This window comes from Dermacentor variabilis, chromosome 4, assembly GCF_050947875.1.
Source record: "Dermacentor variabilis isolate Ectoservices chromosome 4, ASM5094787v1, whole genome shotgun sequence".
Classification (NCBI taxonomy): domain Eukaryota; kingdom Metazoa; phylum Arthropoda; class Arachnida; order Ixodida; family Ixodidae; genus Dermacentor; species Dermacentor variabilis.
In genome coordinates this window covers 95,595,075-95,618,615 of record NC_134571.1, presented here as the reverse complement: position 1 = coordinate 95,618,615, position 23,541 = coordinate 95,595,075, and the positions used below count along the sequence as shown (strand labels likewise).

Genomic DNA, 23,541 nt, shown 5'->3' with positions numbered 1-23,541 from the left:
GGGAAAAAATTATGATACCTCATGCAATGCATATGAAGTTGGACATTGATAGCCTGGTGTGGGGTTTCCATGAGCTTTGTGCTTGCTGTCGCCGGCTGGTGTCAACACTTTATGCAGAACCCTGATAAAAGCACTGATTATGACTGCTGCAGTGCTGCGAGAAGCTTTAGTACAGGTCACTGACATTCATAATATTTGGAAAGTCCAGCACTTTGCAAATATGCGAAACCATGAGCTGGGAAGCCAGGCTATTTCAGAAGTAGCAAAACACCTCGCAGATGGTGAAGCAAATTCATAGCTATGCGAGAAGGCCTGCCAGTTAAAAGTTTCATAACTCACAGATTGCATTGCAAAGGTCCTGCTTCTGCATGTAGCAAATCTAGATTGTAATATAGTTGGCTTGTTAAGACTGTGCAAACTATAAACAGTGTATACGCTCACACGGGCCCAAAACCTCCACTCTTAACGCTGCACCCTGTCTCATGTGTCCATGCGAGGATTCATACTATGTGTGAACCCAAGAGAGCTAGCTGTTGGTGCTCCAAAGAGCAGAGGAGTGGGTTCTGAGCAATGGAAGAAGTACAGTGCGGTTCTCTGTTAAAGGGAACGCCCATTTATTATATTTGGGTACTGATAACAGCTAGTTTGCGACATGAAGGCTTGCAGACTACTCTTTAATGCCTATGTTAACCTTTTTCAACATTTGGCATTTTCCACGAAAAAAACTAAATGTCCTGTACGTGACCAGGTGATACCCCTGACACACGGGCACTCTAAAGTCCTTTAGGTAAGGGGACATCTACTGGAAAGGCGTTCAAGCGCAGTGACACATGATAAAGGAGTTTCTCCCTTAAGGCAAAGTTCCTTTGCAGGAAAGGAGATCGCACATCTACTTTTCGAGCGGAGAAGGAGTTACTCTATCACACAGTGTACACAACTCGTCAGTAGAAGGAAACCTACCACACAGCTACGGTGCCCCATAAGTATCTTTTTTACCTTTGTGGAGTAATGCAATTTGTCAAACAGTGAAGATTTACTCTAGCTATCCTCTCAAACGCTCGCATTACGTCGTTAGTGCCATGTTGAATTCGGGCAGTGTCATTTCCTGCGTCGTCTTTGGTGTGTTAACATCGTGAAACCATCGTTCGTTGTGCATGTAGGCGCACCTGCCGCGGTTGGCAACTTGAGGGGACACTGCCGAAGCAGTCAACATGAAGCATACTCATAATGAGTGGACGTTTGATGTTTTCCGCTTTCGCCTTGGCTGTGTTTATCTCATCTTCAAGAGATCAGAGAGCGACAAGTGTCAGAGCGACCTCAACTCTTGCTTCATCACTAGCGTTTCGCTGAACCATGATGCAAATGCGCAGTGCTGTCACGTGATCACAATTGTACGAATAACACATTCAATAAAACGCGTTACACATGCACACACGAAGGAAGGTACAAAAACACGTGAAAAAGGACGACAGAAACGTGGCCAGCACCAGAATAAATACAGCATGCACAGCTATTCTAGTACACTGCAGCATAGCAAAACACCGACTGTACATAGTTGCTAGACCAATTTAAATTGCTGCTAAGAGCGCAAAAACGCGAATAAAATCAACTAATATGCACATTATAGGCCATCAACAATGAAAAAAAAAAGCTTTTGGGTTCTACAGTAGCTAAATGTAATCCAAATACGCAGTTTTTTAATAACGTTTTCTCTCTTGCTGCTTTAACAACCAACGCTTTTTTCTTGCGGCGTTCATCTGAGGAACCACCTAAGAAACTTAGTGCAGTGCTGTGTGTCATCAGCGCAACTCCTTTCTGCAAAAGGTCCTTCAGAGTAACAAAAGGGGTTACTGCAAAGGACTTCAGTTTTGCCCATGTGTCAAGGGTATAAGACCAAATGACAAGGTTGTGAATAAAAACAAAAATGGTTTGTTTTTTGCAGGAGTTTACACAATTGCATGCAAAGTGATCAGTGGTCATGAAATTAGCATAGGGATTTGATTGTGAAATGGTAAGAAGTGACTCCGCTTCTTGGTGTGACTCAGTGGTATCTGGCACTTCATGTAAAATATTCTCGAGCGACCCTCACAATTCCATCTGGACAAATCTACTTGCTTCGTCCCGAGCTTCAGGCCAGTGCTCAACGGCATCTTACTGGGCATCTGCGTTTGGTCGTTCAACATGTTTTTTCCTGGGGGAGTTCAGGTGCAGGTCTTGAATTTCATGCGTTAATTTTCCATGCTTCCTTGCGCTTGGCACAGATGTAATCAGTGTCACTGCAACCTGTAGTCGAAAATGCACCAAGTTTAGGAGGTTTGTCCTTCCTCCTTCTGGGCAATCTTTGATATACAATAAAGAGCTTCCCTCTTAAGATTTGCTGATGTTTAGAGGTTGTTATGTTTGGCTTATTTGCCGAAGAGCGTAGGCAGGGGCCATTGTGGTACTAACGTCAAACAACATTCCACCGAGTGAATGTGGACACTGAGATGCTGGCAGTGACAGCAAATTAGAGGTCATTGTGTGAACAAGACGATGGAGATTTTCCCAGAACTTCAGCAAAGGATGGCAGGACCTGGAGAAGTTTTACCTTCTGGCAAGCTTGTGTCTTTGACCTATCCCCGGTCATCAGTGAAACCTCTGGTCTGGTATGCTTGCTTCCCCCTTGCCAGGATCAGTTTGGGGGGGCGGCACAATGCCTTTGTGTCAATGTTCTTCTCCTCGGAGGCTGTGTAACCACCAGGCTGATTGATTGGGACAGTACCCATTTCTCTAGCGAGTGATCTTGAGAAGACAGAGGGTGTTTAAGAGACATCCTCAGTGTGTGGAGTGTGCTCTCCCAGAACGATGTAGTCTGCTCTGACATGTAGCCTGTAGGTGCGTGCTACATGTGCTGCGCTTCATGCTCCGGCCAGTACGAGTATGCTTCTTCCTGTAAATAAGTTTGCCCTTTTTCCCCCTTGTGAATAATTGTCCCGTTCTATTCCTCCAACCTCCTTACCACGTACTCATAAAAAAGTTGGCAACTCTCATCGTAAACGTTCGGACAACTGCATGTGTCCTCCTAGCCTCCATGTGACGCCCCACTAGCGAAGGCCAGTTACCCGTTTTGAGATGCACCGGTGGCATAGGCTGGAGAAGAGACCCTCAGTGTGACGTCAGACTCCGAGACCACGACAACCCCGAATTCAGCAGGGTGTTTTAATACTGTGTAGGTTTGCTCTGTGATATATTAAAAAACAGATTTGGGTACATACTTTTCAAATATAGTTGTATTGAGTAGTAGACGGGGGTCACCTTGCTGCCAGTGAGGCTGCAGCACTTCATCTTAGGCTGAGGAAAATATTGTTTCCTTCTCTATTGAAAGTTCCTCTGAACGTTGTCTGAAGAATGTATTTCTTGAAGTAATGCATCCGGCAGCTTGTTTTCTTCTTTGCGGGCAAAACACTGGGAATAAGTCTTTTCTGGCCAACCTCTTCTTCATCGTTTTCACCGAAATGTCATACGTTATTGGAAGCAATGTTCTCTAGCAATCTCATTTCCGCTCAGTGTTTTGTCACGTTGTGAGACTTTTGCATCTAAAATGTTGCAAAGGGTACACACAAGAGCTCTGAAAAAAAAAAAACGGGGGAAAGTAGGAGAGGAAACAACGCACGCGGCTGGTTATTGCATGTGTGAGAAGTGGACAGGGTCACTTCACGCCCATTATCACACTTTCTACATATTTATCACCCTGCACTAATTCCGCTGCTGCCAGAGCACTCTTAGGAGCAAGGCAATATACTTTGTTATGTGTACAGTCCATGCCCATGTGTTTACCTATTTGACAAACTTGTAAACATTACAGGGCACTTGAGAAAATGAGAAAAGTTTTATTTGCACTTACCTGCTGAAGCTGCTATAGGCATGACCAAGCTGTTTGTTTTGGTGCATAATTAATGGATCTTTAGTTAGGTGGTGCTGTAAGCATGCAGATTGCCAGAGAGGAATCACAAGATTCAGGTAAACTAAACAAAAATGCCTACTTTTCAGCAAATGCTCCATAGTAAATGTATTTGTAGAATGTACACAATTGTGTGCATAGCATTGCAAAGGGCCCTTCACCAGGTCTGGTCATTTTGAGCTGACAAGCACAGTGTATACATTGTGTGCTAACGATTGCGTCTACAAAGTACTAGACTGCTACGCACCGCACTAAGAGCTGAAATTTCACTGTGCCAATCGTACAAGTGTGCTTGCATAAATTGCACTGCTATGACATCACTTTCACTGATAGGCGACTTCGAGAATTATTCAAGGCAACATCAGTTATTTGTTTAATCTGTAGCTTCAACAGACAATTTAAAGTTTAGAGACATAATAAAACCTACAAACCGGATGTCTGTGAGTCTGTTTTACTAGAGTAAGAGGGATAACAAGAGGGACCATACTTCCATTTCATCTGCTAGTTGTCATGTCGTGAAGTCGTGCACACAGCAAACGAAGCTATCTGCCATTTTCTGTCGGGTTCCAATGCACTATCATGCTCTTTGATGCACTTACGTCTGCCTTGTTGCTCGTGACTGTGGCACCTACTTATACCGCTAATCAGGTGTACTTGTGCAGAGCACGCAAAATTATGCACTGCGTAAAACGAGACAAATGCAACAGCTTGCGCACGAAACTGCCACCGGAAGTGCGCCGCTTGGCAAAAATGGGTGAGCGAGAAAAAAAAAAACGAAGGCGGGTCCAGTGACTTATCCATCACATGATCCTCCGGCTCTGGGAGAACTCTGAGAAGGAATTTCACTTGCGGAGGCTAGACGGGGGCAGGTGGAGAAAGTGTCTAAGTTGTTGGCGGTGATGCTCGCCTCCTGAAATTATGAGTTTGCCGCACTTCAAGTATTTCTCTCTCTGGTATTAATGAACTAACTTGAAAAATTCTTGCGGTAGAACACTCCTTAAAGGACACTTAACAACTTCCAGTGTACGACCAAAATTTGCTATGTGGCCTGGTGAAGGGCCCTTTCACCAGACTCAGTTTCAAGAGAGAGAACAAAGCAAGCTTATTTTCCCCGCCTGTTTTTCTTCCTTTTGCTTTAGGACCAGTACAAATAAATCAGCTTTTGTGTCGCAAGGATACGATGCTGGGGGATCCCAACCAGCCATTATTGTTTCTCAATAAAGTAGAAGGGTTTAAGTTAGCTTTCTTACCTGCTAGGTGTTCCCTTTAAGGTTGAACCATACTGTACATTCATTCTGGTTCTTGGCTGTCTTGTCTGCCACTTCTGTAAGACCTTTTATGTTATTGAATTGTTGGTTGCAAATCCATAAAAAGTGTGGCAGAGTACTGTTGTGCAGAATATAAGCTCATTATTAAGCTAGTACTTCCAACTTATTGGTATTAATTTTTTACAGAGAACATGTGGCGTGCATTTATGGCTGTGTTACTGAATTCCTTTTTATTCCTGTAGTATCTGCAACTGGCACGGACTCTCAAGTATTACGGCTATCTCCAATTTGCTCCCTGCTTTTGCGACTATCCACAGCCTGATACTCGGGTTCTCATTAGTGCTGGTGGTAGAGAGCTCAACTTCAGGCTTGCCTTAGCACAGGTAAGTGGGCATTAGTTTAAGGGTTTTTATCTCACTTATTGATATGATATTACTAAGCCATTGTTATGTCCGCTGCCAAATTCGAACATTGAGAGAAAGTGTGCATAATGTTACTTCCAAATAGCGATAATCCTTTTCATTCTGATATGCATTGCACAGTGTGTGCTTGCATAAATGTCTGTGGCCACATTATTCAAGATAATATGGTCATGTAGGGTCCATGGGTTACGCTGCGTGCACAGCTAGCACAGAAAACAAGCTCGGGATTTATCCCCACACTTGGTCAATTTGTAATGCACCCCAACCAAACGGTGCAACTAAATTGCAGCCGTTTGGGTTGTGCCACTAAGACAAAATGGTGACATAGACATGAGAAAGTATTGCTTGGGATATAAACAAAAGGAAATTTAGTGGAGGGTTTCGTCTTCGTAAACAATAGTAGAAGAGTAGGAATGCCTGTCAGCTCACTTTTTTGTGAGTGGTTGGGTGTCGAGCTTGCTTACGGGGCAACTAAAAGCTGTACGGACAGAGAATGTTTCACTCTTGGACATTCTTTTATTTAACTTCCTGTTCACTCAGTGTAAAGTCCATCCTCTTCACCGAAGGGACAGATATTGTCCTTTTTTTTTTTGCAGATTTAGAACGAGCACATGCTGCTTTGCCACAGTGACTGGGGGCAGCAGAAAGGGGGCTATGTCTGTGTTCTCACAGATGTCTTACACCAGTCACCTCATTTCGTGTGTCCGTGCCCTGGTGCGGCTTTTTCGAGTAGAGGTGCATGACAAGTTCATTTTAGGGTGCAGCTCTTAGTCACCCGTTCTTGCATTAAGCGTCGACCTCAGCGTGGGGATGAAAAAAGAAAGTGAACGCGGAGCACAGCGGAGGATGAAAGGCAGCGAAAGCAGAGAGAGCGCAAGGAGGAAATCAGAGGAGGAAAGGAGGAAAACAGAGGAGGAGGGTACAGCGGAAGCATGAGGAGGAAAGTGGGGGAGGAGAGCATGGTGAAAGGGTGTCATAGTTGGTGCCATAGCAGCATGCATCATCACCTGCTTACTGATAACATCATTGCTAAGGCATGCGGCACGCGCATTAATTGATACAACATGTAGAAACAAAGTGGACTTTGGATCTACTGCACATGTGCTACTTCGCCTGCACCACTGCCGCTTGAAAAAGCGCTCCACGTGAGTCACGCATTCCTGTGTTTATGCTTTCTTTCTGAACAATGAGCAGCACAAACGGTGGCAGTGATTCCTCTGCCGCTAATGCTAAATGAGGTGCCAGAGCAGAGGCTCAGTGTTGCCACCGAGAAAGACCCTGCTGTTCAGATTCAAATTCCTTGCCTCAATATATTGCGAATTCAAAAGACCTAAACGGCTACACTCAAAGTTCACATTAGGGAGTACTGTAATTGTCAATGAATTTTGTAAATGCATCTTGTACAGTCGTGTTCATAAATTTGGAGACCATGCAAGCCCGTGACCGTGTGCATGCGCACGCGTCTGGCGGCTCGGTGCCTGCTGTCGAGAGTATCGCAGTGCGCATGCATGTCCATCCTATCTCGCTGCCCTGCGTACTTGCTCGCTGCGCACTGGCGCGCTGGCCGATTAGCGTAATTTGCGTTCATTTCCACCAAGGGCGCGATCAGAGATCTTTGTTCGTTTCGCATTCTGTCCAGCTGCTGCAACATCACAAAGTGGCAGCATGTAAAATTTCTGACAAGGGAGGCAGAGAGTTGGCAGTCGCCAAGCAGTGAACTCCCCGGACGACAAACGTCCGAGGAGGTTGTCGTTGTTTTTGATGACGTGAAGATGACGACAGGCTGTTGTCCATCATTTTGATTACGAGCACGTCATCTGCTAGGAGCAGAATGCGACTAGAGATGTGAAGTTAGAGCGGTAATCCACTCGCTACGAGAGCGGCTTCGCATGGCACGAATGGTTCACCGCCTGCTGACTGGCTGCACTCTCACTCCCGTTCTCACAAATTTTGCATACTGCCACTTTGTGACGTTGCAGCAACTGAACAGAGCGCGTCGAGATCGTCAAAAACAGCGCCGAGATTGAACCAAGGGGATCGAAGATGCCGCGCCGCTGCTTCGCGAACAACACTAGTGGCGGTGGCGGCCGCAAATTCCTGTGAACGGCGCGCTCGCGGGTGCGCAGCTGTCAAGCAAGCAGGTCAACGAGATAGGATGTCGCAGATAGATAGGATAGATGTCACAGTGCATGCGCGCTGTGACACTCTCGACAGCAGGCATCGAGCCGCCAGACGGCGCGCGCATGCACACAGCCACGGGCTCGCTTAGTCTCCAAATTTATTAACACAACTGTACGTGCAAAAAAGTTAATGTTTTAATGCTAAGAAATACCACTCTTATATTACAATTTGATTGATATACAGTGAGAAAGAAGCAAAATAGAGGATTGTATTGGGGAAAGCATGACGAAAGTGTCCAATCTTGGGCTTCAGTTGCAGAAAAGAAAAAAAAAAAGCTACTTTATTTTCCCTACCCCGTTCTCTTTGTTTTTCGTTAGGACCAGTACAAAGAAATCAGCTTTCGAGTCACAAGAATACGATGCTGGAGGATCACAACAGCTGTGAGTCACTAAATGGGATCACTGTCTTTTCCATGTTAAAGTTAAGCATTGTGTATTCTCAGAATGGCGAGTACATATATATAATATCAGAGTGTCATGTGTATGTTCTCAGTGCCTTGAAAGGGCTTAGAAATGTCATTAGCAGCAGTGTACAGCTGTAATGTACTGCTCAGCAGTGCACATCTGGCAAGAGATGACCAGTATTATGAAAGAGTAGTGTTTTTTTAATTTTTTTGTTTATTTTCTTGCTGCAGGAAGGTAGTGTATGAACATTTATGATGTAATCTTCACTCCTATTCATCCCCATAAGCCATTTCTTTTTGGGCGTCTCTATATTTTGTTACAATTTCACGCATAGTGTGACCCCTCCTTGTGCAAGCGGGCAGCGTCATTTCCTGGTAAACATGAGAATCTTTGCTTCTTAGGTGATAGACCATGCAAATGGAGAGTGTTCTGGGAACTCTCAAAGTTCAGATGGAAAGCACCAGAGACTGGAGCTTTCGTTCGAGTACCTGATGAGCAAGAACAAGCTCCAGTGGATCACAGTGGTCAGCAGTCAGGTATGTGGCAAATGAACAAAAAGAGTTTCATTTCATTTTATTTCGGCATTATGGTACGTGTATAGCATGCACAAAAATGCTGGGGGTACAGACTAAAAGCCACAGAAGGCTTGACAGGGTCTGTACCTGATAATTGCACTTTGGCAGGGCCAAAAGAAAATGTTCATGTGCGACAAGCATACAATGACAAAAACTATGCATGTGATATATACTGCCAAAAGTCTTAAGACTAAAAACAAAATATCTTGCTGCATGACATAAAAAAAAGAAAACAGCAACACTACAGCAAACAATGTTCGTGGTTTAAAAGAATAGGCAATGTATTTGCAATCATTTGTCGGCCATAGTTAGTATGAGTCCATGGCGAAAACCAAAAAGTGATTCCGCGTGCATCATTTTTTATGTCAAGTTAGACACTTTATTCACCTACAGATTGTTTGTTTTAATCCTTTGTTTATAGCGTGTCATTAGTAAAGAATTGTACAAGTTGACAACAGGTATTACGTCTAAGCTTTTATAGATGGGCCTCGTATGAGTGTTATACAGAGCATTAAGAATCAAACGGACAGTCCTTTTTTGTAGTCCAGAAAGCCTGAGAACGTTGGAAGTTGTTGTGGTTCCCCCGACAAAGTAACAGTGGCACAGTTTTGAAAGGAAAAGTGAATTGTACGACAGTTTTACATTTTCTGGCAAAAGAAAACAAGTGCGCGATGGTATACAGCTGAACCCGACTATATCGAACCTGTTTCCATCGAATTATTCTGTATATTTAACCAGTTCTGGACACGGTATAGTTACAATAAGTATATGTAGAAAAAATTATGCTTACATTGAACAAAAATAGTAGCAACTCACAATATATCGAACGTCAAGCGGTGGAAAAGTGCCCCCAAAGTTGACTTTCCCTTGCGGCGGTGGGGAAACCAAGCAGTGTGGCTCTATCCAACCGCTCTCCCTATCGCGACCGCGCTGCCTCGGACAGGCCATCGACACCCCCCTACAAAAAATTATCCTGGCCCGCCTGCAGCGCTTGCTCGGACAGCCAATCAGAGGCTCTTGTGCCCTCGTCGCGCAAGATGACGAAAGTGCGAGTTGTCTCACTGCTTTTCTGGTTCATTGTGTGTGTGCCTTGTGGGCCTTCTCCTGCACTGTTGCCGTGATGAAGCGGCAGAATTCGCCTCTCCCCGTGAAGCTCGAAATCATAAATCGGGTTAAACGTGGTGAGAAGTCGGATGTCCCTGCAGCGTGCAAGATTCCGAGGAGCACTCTCAGTATGATCTTGAAGAATAAGGGGGAGATTAGGGCTAAAGTGGCCAAACTCGCGACCCGGTGCCCATGGCGCCTGACGCATACGTACTAAGTACGGCCGTGTACGAGTGGTTCATCTGAAATTGCCTCAGCCGTGCCGGCTTCCGCGTGCTCGGTGATGACTGTAAATTCTGATTAATGCGATGAAGCCGTTGCTGGTGTTGCCGAAGTTTGGAGTGAGCTGTCAGAATTTCTGGAAGCTGTTGATGAATCAATGCTGGACGAGTTTTTGAGTACAAATGATGGTGTCGCTATCACGGGAGAACCCGAAAATGAAGACTACATTGCCGACATCGTACCAAGCACAATTGAAAGCGGGCACAATGAGGAAAGCAACGATAGTCCTTTTGCCAACATCCTCCAAAGTGATTGGTGCGCCCGCACTAGTCCGGTGTTTCTGCGCAAAGCGGAAGGTTGCGGCCTCAGCTGCTCCGACTCTTAGACAATGTGGCAGCGAAATTGCCCAAGCAGAAGAAAATTCAGGACTATTTCATGTGAAACTAAGCTAGTTTCATCAATAAAGTGATTTTGTAAATGGTATGTGCTTTTATGACATCCAATTATTTAGCAGGCTTATATAGAATTATGCTCTATATCAAACTGGTAGGCGTCTTTTTTTTTTCTTTTTTTTTTTTTTTTTTGCGAGTTCGATATAGTCAGGTTCGACTACCAACAGTGCGAGAAAGGCTGGAACAAACAGAATCGGACGGCGAATCGCAGGATATGTTTTCACTAAAAAGTATACCAAGGCACTTCACAGCAGGAACCACTTTGATTTTTGATGTACCAAGAAAAAGCGCCGAATGAAACTTGCTCATTTTCAGCTCTAAATAAAACCGCTTTTGTTTTAGACATATCTATAGTTAACGAGTTGCTCATACTCCAGGCGTGCAGTTTCATGAGTATGTTATTTGCTCTGGTTTGAGTTTTCAATAAATCTGATCCTAAAAAAACAAACTAGTATTGTCAGCATATGCTATATTGCGTATTGTATTGTCAGCCATTTTTACTACATCATTAATATAGACATTAAAAAGTAGAGGCCATAGGATGCTTCCCTGCAGTACTCTGCTGTTTAGGGATCAAAGGGTTGATTTGTAATTATTCAGTTGTACCTGCTGCCGGCAATGACTCAAGTAGCTATGCATAAGTGTAAAAAATGCTCCACGGAATCCGTTATGCTCTAGCTTTTTTAAAAGTGTGGTATGATTAATCCGATCAAAGGCTTTTGAATAGTTGATAAATATTCCAAGTACTTAAATTTGACGCTCGAAACTGTTTAATAGGATTTTTTTTATGAAGAAGTAATGCGGACTATTCATTCTTATGTGCATCAATTTTTCAGCAGCTTAAGAAAAAATGAGTAGTGTAGGAACGTGCCTGTAGTTTGATACATTATTTTTGTCGCCGCCTTTGAATATAACATAACTTTAGCAACTTGTAGCTGTCTCGAGAAATCACCAGAAGAAAAGGTTAGATGGATCACATGTGTTAGGGCTGGGGCAATAATATCAAGCATGTGTTTGATGGGTCGAATTTGTAGATCATCAGGGTCGGCATAGTTGCTATTTCAGAAGGATAAGAACACTGCTACAACTTCAGGCTCAGAGAGGGGAAACAGATACGCAGTTTCACATGTTCTCGAAGGCATATATTCCATGCCGGAAGTATTATGCACACTGCTTGAGATAGAGACAAAAAAATTTTTAAAAATGTCAGCTGGCTTACGGCCCGTGAAAGTATTATTATCTAATTTGACCTCACTGGGACCAATTTTTTCTTGACAATACCCTTTTAGGAAAGAATTAAGCCTTTTGCAGACAAGTTCTGGTTTTATAGATAATTCGTAATTGAATAAGTTTTCAAAATATTGTTCTTTTTGCCGGTACAAAAGGCTATTTGTTTTATTCTGATGCTTCTTAAATGCTTGTAAATTAGAGGCACTTTTTGTCCTAAGGAACCTCTGAAACAGTGCATTTTTATTGCTGATAGCTTTCAAGCATTCTGAAGTAAGCCACGGCTTTCTTGCCTTATGGAGACTGGTCTTTGTGACGTAAGAAAAACTTATGGTGGAGGCTGTTTTAATTTTATCCATTAGTAGTTCATACGCACGTGTAAGCGTTTTCACTGCCATAGATGGAGTGCCACTCTGTAGATAATAATATTGAACGATAATGCTGCAATGTCTCCTGGTTTACATTACGATACGTGACATAACTTTCTTGTTTCTTTTTCGAGCTTAGTTTGTTAAAGCTTTGCGTTATGTGTATGAGCTAACGGTCACTAATATGTGATCTGGGAACTCCTGAGTCGATTGTCTGATTTTCAGTTTGTTATAAGTATCAATACATGTTGACATACTCAACTGTACGCATGTTGGCTGTTTTATCACATTTACCAAAACATTTATTTTAAGCATTTTCCTAAGCCTGTGGCACTGAGTTGCTCAAAAAATCCACGTTAAAATCACCTAAGTTTATAATTATTGCTGTTTATTCAAGCAAGAAATTCGTCTAAAGATGAAGGTAGAGTCCCTCCAGGTGGGCGATACATAATCAATAAAATAACACATTTGCACTTTACTGTAAGAATTTCATAATCATCTGTAATTCGAAAATAATTCGAGAGTAGTTTGAAATCTTTGAAATCTACTTTGAACTATTTATGTAAGACCACCACCTTTTTTACCGTGACGGTTTAGAAAGTAAGACGTATAACCAGGCAATTTCAACACCTCAAGTTCACTTGTATACCATGTTTTGGTCATCATAACTACATCAAAACAAAATTTAAAGCTTTCTACAGTCAAACCTCGTTAATACATTGTCGGCCGGGGACGACGTTTAGGTACGCACTAAGCGATGTACGAATTAACCGCCAGTGCCAGCTTAAAAGCTCGTACACTCAATGTACACTCAACGCACTCAGCAAATGCTAAAGTAGTGCAAGGGAGAGGAATTCTGCGTGCGCATCGCCCACATTCCATTTGGGTAACAAAAGATCAGACGGCTACTCAGATGCTAAGTTGGCTACTAAGACGGCTACTCAGATGCTAAGACACAGCAACCGTCGCCTTGCTTAAGAAAGCATGTCGCCGCCGCTAGCAATCAAAATCCACGTTAGGCCTAAGCTTCAGTTGTCTCGAATGAAGCAAAGCTGTCAAAGCTATCGTCCGATGCCCCAAGAGGTCCACATTGGGCAGCCAGATGTGGGAGTCTCACCTGCGTTCTTGGGACAAAGGAACGACAACACAGTAGTGTAGACAATCATAAGGGCATTTATTGCACTTTTGATACACTAATGATTGCTAGCTGATCACCTGGTCCAGGAAATTTGAAGTTTGGATCCATCATTTAAAAGTATAATTGAAAAAAATATACATGCTAACGTTGAACACCTGCCCACTGCAGGTGTTCATCAATCTTAACTAGGTCAGCAACACATGTTATTCAAAGCGCATTCGAAGACTCAGTCCTTCTTGCGAATATTTTACCATCTGTAGTCCACACAAACTGCAATTTCTTTTCCTTCTTTTTATTAGTTGTCATGGCGAGCAACTTTTTGAGCTGTGGGCAAAGATACTCATTTATGTATATAGGTGATTTTCCAGAACAGCCGACATTAGCCACGGTAGAACACAGCTTCCATGTCTTGCGAAGAACTGAGTCGTGTTTGGCTTGTTTTTGAATTAAACACTGATTGGTGGGCAGCCTGGTCATTCACCTGGTCATTCGCGTGGACGGTCACGCAAGACAGTCTTGTGGAAGCATGGATCAGCGCATGCGCAGAATGTTCGCCCCACTTGCCGACCCTCAGCCCAAGAGGAAGTGCCTACTCACTGTCGTGCCCAGCGAACCCCGCCGTTAGGTGGCGCTGTCAGCGCCGCACTCGTGCCATCTCTTGTTATGCGCTTCAGCCAGACCGACCACCGCCAGCACTGAGCTACATGGAGAAGCCAGATTACAGGAGATGCGAGACGTGGGGAAAACAACTTATCAGGGTACGCGTGAGAGTCATGCACCCCACAAAGTGAAGTTAAATAGTAATTAATGTCAAATGATTTTAAAGCAAATAGTTCAAAGTTGTGGGATTTGTATGAAGCCTTAACATAAGAGCCAGATGATGACAAATATTTTTTTTTTAAGTTGGTTCTTTCCAAAAGGGAGACAGGTTAATCTCTGGAGTCAGCTTATTTTCAAAGTGTTGTTATTTAAATTGTTGAATGCAGTAATGCAAGTTCAACATTTCTTTCAACTCCAGCAGCTCAAAAAATTAGTTTGCAGGCTCTTGATCACTCTTCTGCTTCAGTTTACGTAAGCTTTTCTGGTGGTTGAGGTTATGGGATCATTTCACATTAGCCCATCTCGCATCACACAGTGCTATGAGGTGCATTCTTGACTGCACTGTGCCAGCAGCTTATGTTGTGTTGCACAAATTTAGCTTGATGGTTTCCCTTTGCATGCAAGCTTAACTTGCTCCATTCTGTAAGCGCACAAATGAACTTAGTAGGCACACTCATTTCTTTTGTGGTTCTCTGTCTAGCCTGCACTCTTGATCTGGTGCCCAATCACTGATGAGCAACGAACTTCTTGCAACGGCTTGGCAACCACCGCCGCACCTGCCTTGGCTGTTAGGCCTAAGCAGTGCTGTTTCGCCATAAATCTGCTGCTGTGAATAATATGTTTCAATGAAATATTTGAATAATCGAGCAGGTACAGAAATTAGCAGGTGCCTCTAAATGAATCGATGTTTGCCTTGTCTTGGCTTTGAGCTATGTGACGCGACTTGCTCACCAAAACTGGAGCTGTCAGTAATACTCATTTTAAAATTTACTGTATTTTGGTGCACATAAAACACACCAAAAATATATTTAATTTAACAGCATAATCGGGGTGCAGGTTACATGTGAATTTCAACTTGTGGTCTGGCTTCACGACAGTGCTGCCACCGTTTCCAAAGAGGTATGGAACGGAACCACTGGCCGAAGGTAACAATGTGGACGATTAATGAATTTGCAAATGGAAACTGTTTTTGCAAAGATTTGGGCATATTTCCTCAAGTTATGTGCACATTTATTCTTTCTTTCTTTCTTTCTTTCTTTCTTTCTTTCTTTCTTTCTCTCTTTCTTTCTTTCTTTCTTTCTGGGGTGATTTTATGGGAGTGTGGCTTATATATGGAAAAATATGTGTATTTGTTCATTTTTAGTACTTCAAAAACCTTCATTTGTGAAATCTTAGCCAGAGCGAATATTGGATAGCATAATATTCGGTCAAATATTGGAAGATATCAAATATTTGCACGAGCTTAGTGATTAGCTAGGAATACGTCACTAGTCCATGTCAGTGCAATAAAAGTTTATTAATGCAACATTTGTGTGATCTTCTGGCGAAAAGCACTAGCCAGTGCCGCTGGGATGTATGCAATTGCAGCGCACACCGTTTCCCTTGAAACTCATGTTGAACAGCACTGCATTCTGCGCAGCCTGCACGAGAATCAAACGGACACATTGCAATTCGTAACTGAGCATTTGTCACATGCACACTTCACCATCAGGTCGGTGGCTGACTGAAGTGGGCCAGAAAAACGGGTCTTATGAAGTATTGTTAGCATCCAGAGACGTGCTGTCTGTGCAGCTGCAACAGGCTGTGTTTGTGCAGGCAATACTGCTGAGTGTGTGCCTGCAAGGCATGGTTGGTGAACTGCTGCTCAAGAAGCAAGGCGCTGACCGGCCCCAGGGTACCAACCCTCGCCAGAGGCCCAGCAGCAGTCGTCGTGGCTCGTGGAGCTTCCTCAAGCGCGATGGTTCCAGCTACCAGATCTCTGTCAGCCGATCAGCATCTACCGACGGTATCGTCCATGAGACGGTGAGGACATGGCTTCTCCACCGAGTCAACCAGCATGCCTAGGATTGGACTATGCTGTTTTTATTTATCCAACAGTGTGTTGTGGGACCCCATTGATGTTAGCCTGGTTGTTGCACTTTCCTTGCTGCTCTTTTTTGGTGCTGCTGCACACTTTCGGAACAAAGCCCATAGAAATCTTGGCTTCCTAGTTGTTATGTTTTCTTCAATCTAGATTTTTAAGAGCACAGGTTCTTGGGCGGGTTTGTAGGACTGCATGGTAGCTACACAGAATGAAAGAACATAGACACTAGGCAAGGTAAAGACAAGATGAGTACTGATTTCAGCATTTGTTTAAATGAATTAAATTCTGGTATTTTACATGGCAAAACCATGATTGCCGTAGTGGGGGACTCCGGGGATCTTCAGCATGCCCCCAATGCACAGAACATGGGCATTTTTTCATTACACCCCCTTTGAAATGCATTTGCTGCAGCTGAGATTCGATCTCGCGACCTTTTACTTAGCAGTGCAACACCATAGCCACTAAGCCACTGCAACGGGTTTTCATCCCTTGTTCTGTCTTCACCTTTTCTCATGCATGTGTCTTTTTGTGTGGTGTAGCTGCCTATATCTTAAATGTTCTGCTCTTCTGTGAGAAGCGAATGAATGAGGTTCTACACTGAGCAAGGTACTAACATGATGGTGATGATGATTTGATGATGACAACGATAATGATTGCTTGTGTAGCGAGTGTCGAGCAGGTGTTCAGGAAAGGAACGATATTAACTGTGTAGAGTGAGACATTATTTCGTATGTTGTTGATTTTTGCCTCAGCATAAAGGTAAACTGTATTTATTAATGAATTTACTGCTTATTTGTTTGTTTGCTCTAAGATTGTATTGCAGTTGGGAGTCGGTGGTGGTACTTGGAATAACATATTTTGGGGAGCAATAAGTGATTGCAACTCAAAAGCTTTTTGAAAAATTGACCAGTTAGAAAGCAAGGCTGAGACATTTTTACACTTTTCCTTGTGACTTTCTTTAAAGGTGAAATATGGTGCAAGATAAAATGTTTTTAAAGCACTGGCATAATTTGAATAAGATTTAGGGGGGGGGGGGAGGTGTTTTATTATTGTAAGCTCATGGGCCAAATTTTTATCTGGATAAGTTCTAGGAGAAGTTGTGGCTAGTGTAAGTACTAAGTGATTATGTTTGCTTGTGAAAACGTTCTTCTACACCAGGGGCTCCCAGACTTTCTGGCCCAGCTGCTATATCCTCACACTTAGCGTATTTGTTCAATTACAAGGCGATCAGCATTATAAGGCGAGGATGCCAATAGGGACACCAGAGAGAAAGAACTTAAGTATGTACACTAATATAAAGTGATGTTGAGTGTCCTACAGATTATTTAGATTCAGCAGGGACTGCCCAAAATACCAAGTAATCTGGAGCCTCCAGAGTAGCCAGAATAATTGGTGCGGGTCAAATGTGAATTTCACTTTGAAGTGGGATTTCATGGCAGTACGAATTTTACCTTTTGGTGTAGCTCTACGGCTGTGCAGCATGCACAAGGAAAAATTGGCATTGCTGTGAAGTCGCACCTGAAGGTGCAACTTAAAATTCACATGTAATTCACATGCCAACTTTACTGTTGAACTTTTTGAATTCCCGATGTGAGTTATGCGCACAAAAATGCAGTATTGCCTCACCTGCCAAGGTTTATTAGTTGCTACAATTTTTGCTGCCATCTAGAATCTGGATTGCTGGAAATGTGGCGCTGGCACTGCCATATTGAAACAGTAACTGAATCTGTCATCCTCAGAGGTAAGGTTGGCTGGGAGGGGGAGGGCCTTGAGGCTAGGAATTCTGGGGAAAAAACCTCTTCTTATATTCAAATAAATACAGTACTAGCCATTAGAAAGAACCAGAATGAAGTGTTTACGCGATGCACACAATGGATAATCTTATCACTGTCACATCCATTCCTGCATTCTCTTTATCAGCCTGTGGTCAAACATACGATTATGTGTAGAGCGCAAGGTTGCACAGTTTACTCAGCAGCATACACCTATCTCTTGTTGTGACTTATCTCCTTTCCCGCACTCTTGGGAGAGATGTGTGGTGCAAGATATGGCATCATGATTATTAAGGCCAGACAGAAATGGCAGTATCTTGACACTGCTCCGTGCAGCTGCATTTGGGCCTCGTTCGAATTACTACACAGGGGAAGTCAGTGTTTGTACAGTACTGCTGAAAGCGATTGCACAGCCCCACAGTTGTGTAGGGCTGTTTTCTTGCATTCTTTTGCCTTGCTGTCGTTGTGGAGGACTAGTACAGTGCATTCATTGTCATTGTGAGTGGACTGTATTGTAATATGTCTTTTGCTGTACTGTAATACGTAGTTATGTGCAATGGCTTCTCATACTGCCAAGCCTAAATCGCTTCGTTAGCTGTGTTCAAAAGTTGTCTCCTTTTGTATGAGTCAATTTTGCTAGTGCTAAAATTTCAGCATGTTGTGTCTTTGTGCTTTTAGCGAGAGGATGGCAAGTCTAGAACAAGGGAGACCACTCGAAAGCACAGTGTAAGTTGGCCTTAACTTGCGATTCGTCATGTTCATTATATTTCCTGAAAAAAAGCAATGTGTGCAAGCTCAAAGAAATGGAAGCATGCTCTTATTTAGATGTGCAAGCTTAGCAGTGGTGAAGAACAGCAGTATTGGGGCAGATTAGTGTTTGCTAGACTGTCTCATGCAGCTTATCAATGCCAAATACAATTATGAAGCATGTTCTGTTGGAGGCATAGCGGGGCATCACAGCTGTGCTATTGTTTAAGCTCTACCACAACTGGTCTGTGCAAAATAGAAAAGTAGGCTAGAGACATTATACTTAGCACTAATGGGATAAGAGAGTAGAAATGGAAGCTCATGGAAGCTCAGTGTGCAAATTGCAAGGCTTCTTCCAGTTCTTTAGCTCAAAAACCACAGCAGGTTTCTGTCAAAGAGTCAGAAATTATATGTCACTATGCTTATTGTTATGCATCATTGTGAGAGTTACCAAAAGAATTAAAAAAAAAAGGTTGGACTTTATTAAACATAAAATTTTGTCATTCCAGATGCCTTTCTTTTTTCATTAGCGTTTTTTTAGATGTGCATAATGTTATAAATAATTTTAATGTGTCTCATGACACAGAAAGTCTGCTGGCTGTACTCTTCAGAAAATAACTTGTACATTTTTGTGAACATCCGTTATCGCTAGATTGTAAATGTGAATCCTGCTTGCAAGCATTCCCTTTTAACATGAGAAGTGCCACATTCCTGTGAAGCAAGCAGCAAACCCAGCTTATCCGAATCAAGCTATAGCGATAGTCATCTGTTACTGTTTTGTACTTACCCCACACTGTACACGTCTTTACGGCAGTTTAATTTTGCAAAGACAAGCTAGTGAGCCCTAGGGATAAAACTTCTTGCTAAAAAAAAAAAAAAGGAAAGATGCTGCAGTTTTGTCTGTTTAAGTCCATCTGCACACATTTTGTGCAGAATATTGAAACGCACTAACAAATGGATGTATGTACAGAGGTTTAGCTGCTACACGTGTCTCTGCGATAGCATTTGGTCGTTAGCATAATGCATAGCGAACCTACAACACTAGTTTTATGCATGTAGACAGCATATTTGGTTTTTATCTCTTTCAGGACCCTAAACGCAACAGTGGGATCACGTCTCCAAAGGCAACCATGGAGAATGATGCGTTTGAAGGCATTGGGGATGACGATCTTTGAGCATCATTTTATACAAAGGACTCGAAAGGAGACGTGACTGTTGTGACATACGCACTCTTTTTAAGGATGGGTGTTGGCATGAAATGGGGATGAGTGGTTGGAATGCTTTCATAGCCTTGTGTTGTAAAACTTCAGAATTCCAGCAGTGAGTGCAAGATTTATTTTCAAAAGCTCGATTGTGGATACTATCCTTGTATTTCTAATTGCTAACATAAGCTGCATCGTATAACACTCGAAAATCGTGTTTTGTCTTGCTGGGTGACTGAAGTATGGCTTTTGTTGTGCGCTGTTAGTGTGACAATGTTTATGAATGGCTTTATTCTGCTCCATATCTTATTTCTCTATGCACAATCACTCTGTGTGTGGCAAATGTGTGTCTAGAATGCTTCATCTTTTTCTACAATGCTCAAGTGAAATGATAGTGCAGTACAGAATGGACAGATTCTTAAGTGATGGTCCTCACTTTGTCCAGCTGATGTTTGCAGCTACATAATGGTATTTCATGGCTTTATGCTATCGTTGCTAAAGAAGCAGAAAGTATGCAGCTACTTCAGTTTCTAAAGAACTTTTGCCCCCTTCCAGCTCTGATGTTAGCTGCACTTTTGGCACAGGTTCTCCTGTGGCCATGGTCTTCACAAATTGTGCATCTCACCAGAAATCACCTTGGCATCTTTTATGATATGGTTAAACAGTATATGGCACTCACCATAACTCTTGGTAAGCGTTCTTCCTATGGCAAGTTCGATGTGCTGGGTTGGGTTCCTCAGGCTTACAGTGCTGTCAGCATAAGTAGTGGTAGAAAGTGCGTGGGCGTTTGTCATTGAAAGTTGCGCTGTAATTTCAGTGATGTAATTCTTTTGAAGTCGCAGAGAATGTTAGTGTTATCTTCAATTTGTATGACCTCTAGAATGAGCCAGTGGCAACATGCATTATGTCACACATTTTTGCATTAAGTTGATGGGAGACATTGCAGAGAAACACTTAAAAATTAAGTGCAAAGGAATGGTAAAGAGAAGTCAGCAGCATGCAAGGCACCGGGTAATTGGTGAATAAGAAAAAGTGAAATCAGTTTAGCATTTGGCAAGATTTTTGCCAAGTTTTCTCACACCATTGCTGACAAAACATGATCATTATTGGTCACTCCTGTTTTGAAACAGCTGTACATCCTGTGTTGCAGCTCATCCTTGACACATTCTTTTATTTCATAATTAATTTGCATGGCCTTGATTCAGACTGCTTAAGAAAAAAATAAAACTAACAAGTAATATCCCCTGTCTCACAGAAAGGATACTGTACCAATTGGTGTATTCAAAGGCATTGCACGAATTGTTATGGTTGAAGGCAGTGTTAAACAACTGATAATAGCAATATTGACTAGTCGCATACGCACTGTCACTGCACAAGTTGAAATCAAGTCTGACTTAGGGCGAAGAAAACAAGGAATTAGAACAGAAGGAAGTTTCAAAGTGTTGTGAACACTAATCCTTGGTGAAATTCCACTAACTTGCTACTTGGTGCTTTAGATGTTGGTGTTATGAGATAGTTGTAGGTGATGTGCTACTGGTCTCTTTCCTTAGCCCAAGCTGTAAACAATGGTTGATGTGAGACAGATCGACATGCGTTTTGTTTCTGTGGCGTGGGTCGCTCCATTGGCAGCTACAATATTTGTGGTTTACATTTGCTGCTGCTGCTGCTGCCACAACATTCCTTGTAGAGATGGCATATTTGGTCTCATTTTTGAAAGCCTGGTAACATTAGAATTGTGGCTTGTTCATAACACTGTACATATCTGGCACTGAAAGAGTGATGCAGGTTTTTGCAGGATGTGTGATGGCATAAATGGGGAGTGCGGTTCTAGACATAACTTTCGGGAAGAGGGGGTAGGTTACAGTATCATACTTAAGGTTGTGCGCAGCATGCCAGAATTGTGACCTGAAACTTGTTAGTACTCTGGCTACATGTGGCTTCTCAAGAGAACTCGTGCACCCGATGTGTACATATGACAACGAATCTAAAAACATAAGCTGTGGCTGTTTGTTTACGTCCTTTTATGCTTAATTTTGTATGCATATCTGAATGTTGTGCTTGGCTATAGCCTAGCTGCGATTTATTTTCCTAGTTTTAAAGCGTTCTGCACGCTTACCTCCCATCCCACTGCAACATTTCTCAGTGTTGTCAGGATGTGGCATATTATTGCTGCTGGTGGATGCCATTTTTCATGGGGCACCGATTGAATATTTGCATTGCACTTAACGCTGGGTGGCTTGGCATTGTGCTGTGCTGCGTCAATGCAGCTTCCATGGAGTGAGGTGTTATGCTTGCGTGCGGTTATGTCATAGTGAGATTTGTTGGCCCATTAGCCTTATGTATTGACAGGCATTTTGAAAGTTGTGGTGTTTTTTGTTTGTTTTTCTCGAAGATAGCACCACGAAGGCCACATTGTCTTTAATTATGTTGAGATTAGTTTGTCTTGTTGGCACGTTATGTTCCAGAGCCAGGCTCGCTTACTTTGGGCTACATTTTATATATACATTTGTATACAGCAACTGATTGTTTTATTGATTTTGGATGCTGCTACTCTTATTTGTACAACAGCAAAGCTGGTTCTATTGCCAAGCCGCTTTCTTCTGGCTGGCATGTTGAAATCATTGGTGCTGGTTCTGAGCTGTGTTTTTTGTTTTCCTTTCTTTCGTGCATAAGCTACCTTTTTACTCTTGTTGTTGCAGGCATCATTGTTTTAATTGTTTAATGTCTGTACATCTGTGTGCTTCCATTGGCTGTAGGCTTTGCACAGTTGCCAAATTTGTTGATCGTCCCTTACGTTCATTCTTTATTTTTTTTTTGAGGTTGTTGATATTGAAATCTCAGTTATAAAGATGAATGATTCAACTCATGCATAGTAATCCTGTTCTTTGGTGTCTACTAAGAGGGACTGTTTAAACCATATGATAAAAAAAAAAGCAATGTCCTTTGGCAGTGTACTGCATGTGAAAAAGTGGTTATAGTTGCAATTGCCCAGGTGGCTTCTACAATTGTTTTTGCAACACCCAGATTTAGTGCCAAAGTATTGCTAAATGACGAAGCACTTTTATTTGCCAATATGCTAGGTAACCTATGCTTGTGCGGCTATTGCAGAGCATCTCACTTGTATGCCAATTTTTGCAGCAGCTGGTAACTGCAGGCAGGTTACTCTTTCCTGTTGTTGAAGAAGGAATGCCATTTGTGTTAGTGTTCTGTGTGTTTTGGTATAAAGAAAAAAACTCACATCCATGTCTAGGCACTCAAATTTCAGGGCAGTTTCTAATGCTGATCACTTGCATAATGCTAGCATCTGATGCTGGTCACTCGGATCACATATTTTTGACTTATATGACAGGCAATTACTCGTGGATTTTCGGTTAGGCAGTAAAAGTTTTGTTTAGCAGTGTCTACTTAACATTGACTGACTGAACTTCTTGGGTGTGATGTGTTTGCGAAGTGCTATTGACACTTAAGAGCCCAAAGTGTGCTGTAAACTGTCCTGTTGTGCTGAAACTGAAAAAGAAAAGGTAAATGCCAACAGTTGAGTGATTTCATTTTCGGTTAAGCTAGATGGTAGCATCTGGAATTCCTATTCATGTCAGAGGAGCTCGTGGAACTTTTCCCATATTTAAGAGTTCGCTTGTTAGCAGGTCGCTTGTTAACAGGCGATCAGAAAGTTTTTTTTTCCTCTTCTTGTTAGATGTAGTAACCGACACATTTTTCTCACTTTTGCTTGGAATAGTTTGCCATTTCCATTTCCATTTCCCATGACGAATGTAGTGTAACTGTGAGAAGCACCATGCCTAATTTTGTTTTTTCCTGCAAATCGTCATGTGGCACGA

At 42.6% G+C, this 23,541-nt stretch overlaps 1 protein-coding gene across 2 annotated transcripts in view; it reads left to right on the top strand.

Annotated features, from left to right (window-relative positions):
* The window catches only part of LOC142579537 (sorting nexin-17-like), a 37,920-nt gene extending 15,347 nt beyond the window's left edge, over window positions 1-22,573 (top strand). The window contains exons 8-13 of one of the 2 annotated variants that reach the window (XM_075689863.1): window positions 5,451-5,591; window positions 8,129-8,191; window positions 8,617-8,751; window positions 15,717-15,923; window positions 18,435-18,482; window positions 19,592-22,573. In XM_075689863.1, the coding sequence (XP_075545978.1) occupies window positions 5,451-5,591; window positions 8,129-8,191; window positions 8,617-8,751; window positions 15,717-15,923; window positions 18,435-18,482; window positions 19,592-19,678 (681 nt within the window). In that variant the 3' untranslated portion in view covers window positions 19,679-22,573. The remainder of the gene's footprint in view (window positions 1-5,450; window positions 5,592-8,128; window positions 8,192-8,616; window positions 8,752-15,716; window positions 15,924-18,434; window positions 18,483-19,591) is intronic. The other variant, XM_075689864.1, reaches the window with a different exon arrangement.
* Window positions 22,574-23,541: the final 968 nt, after the last annotated feature.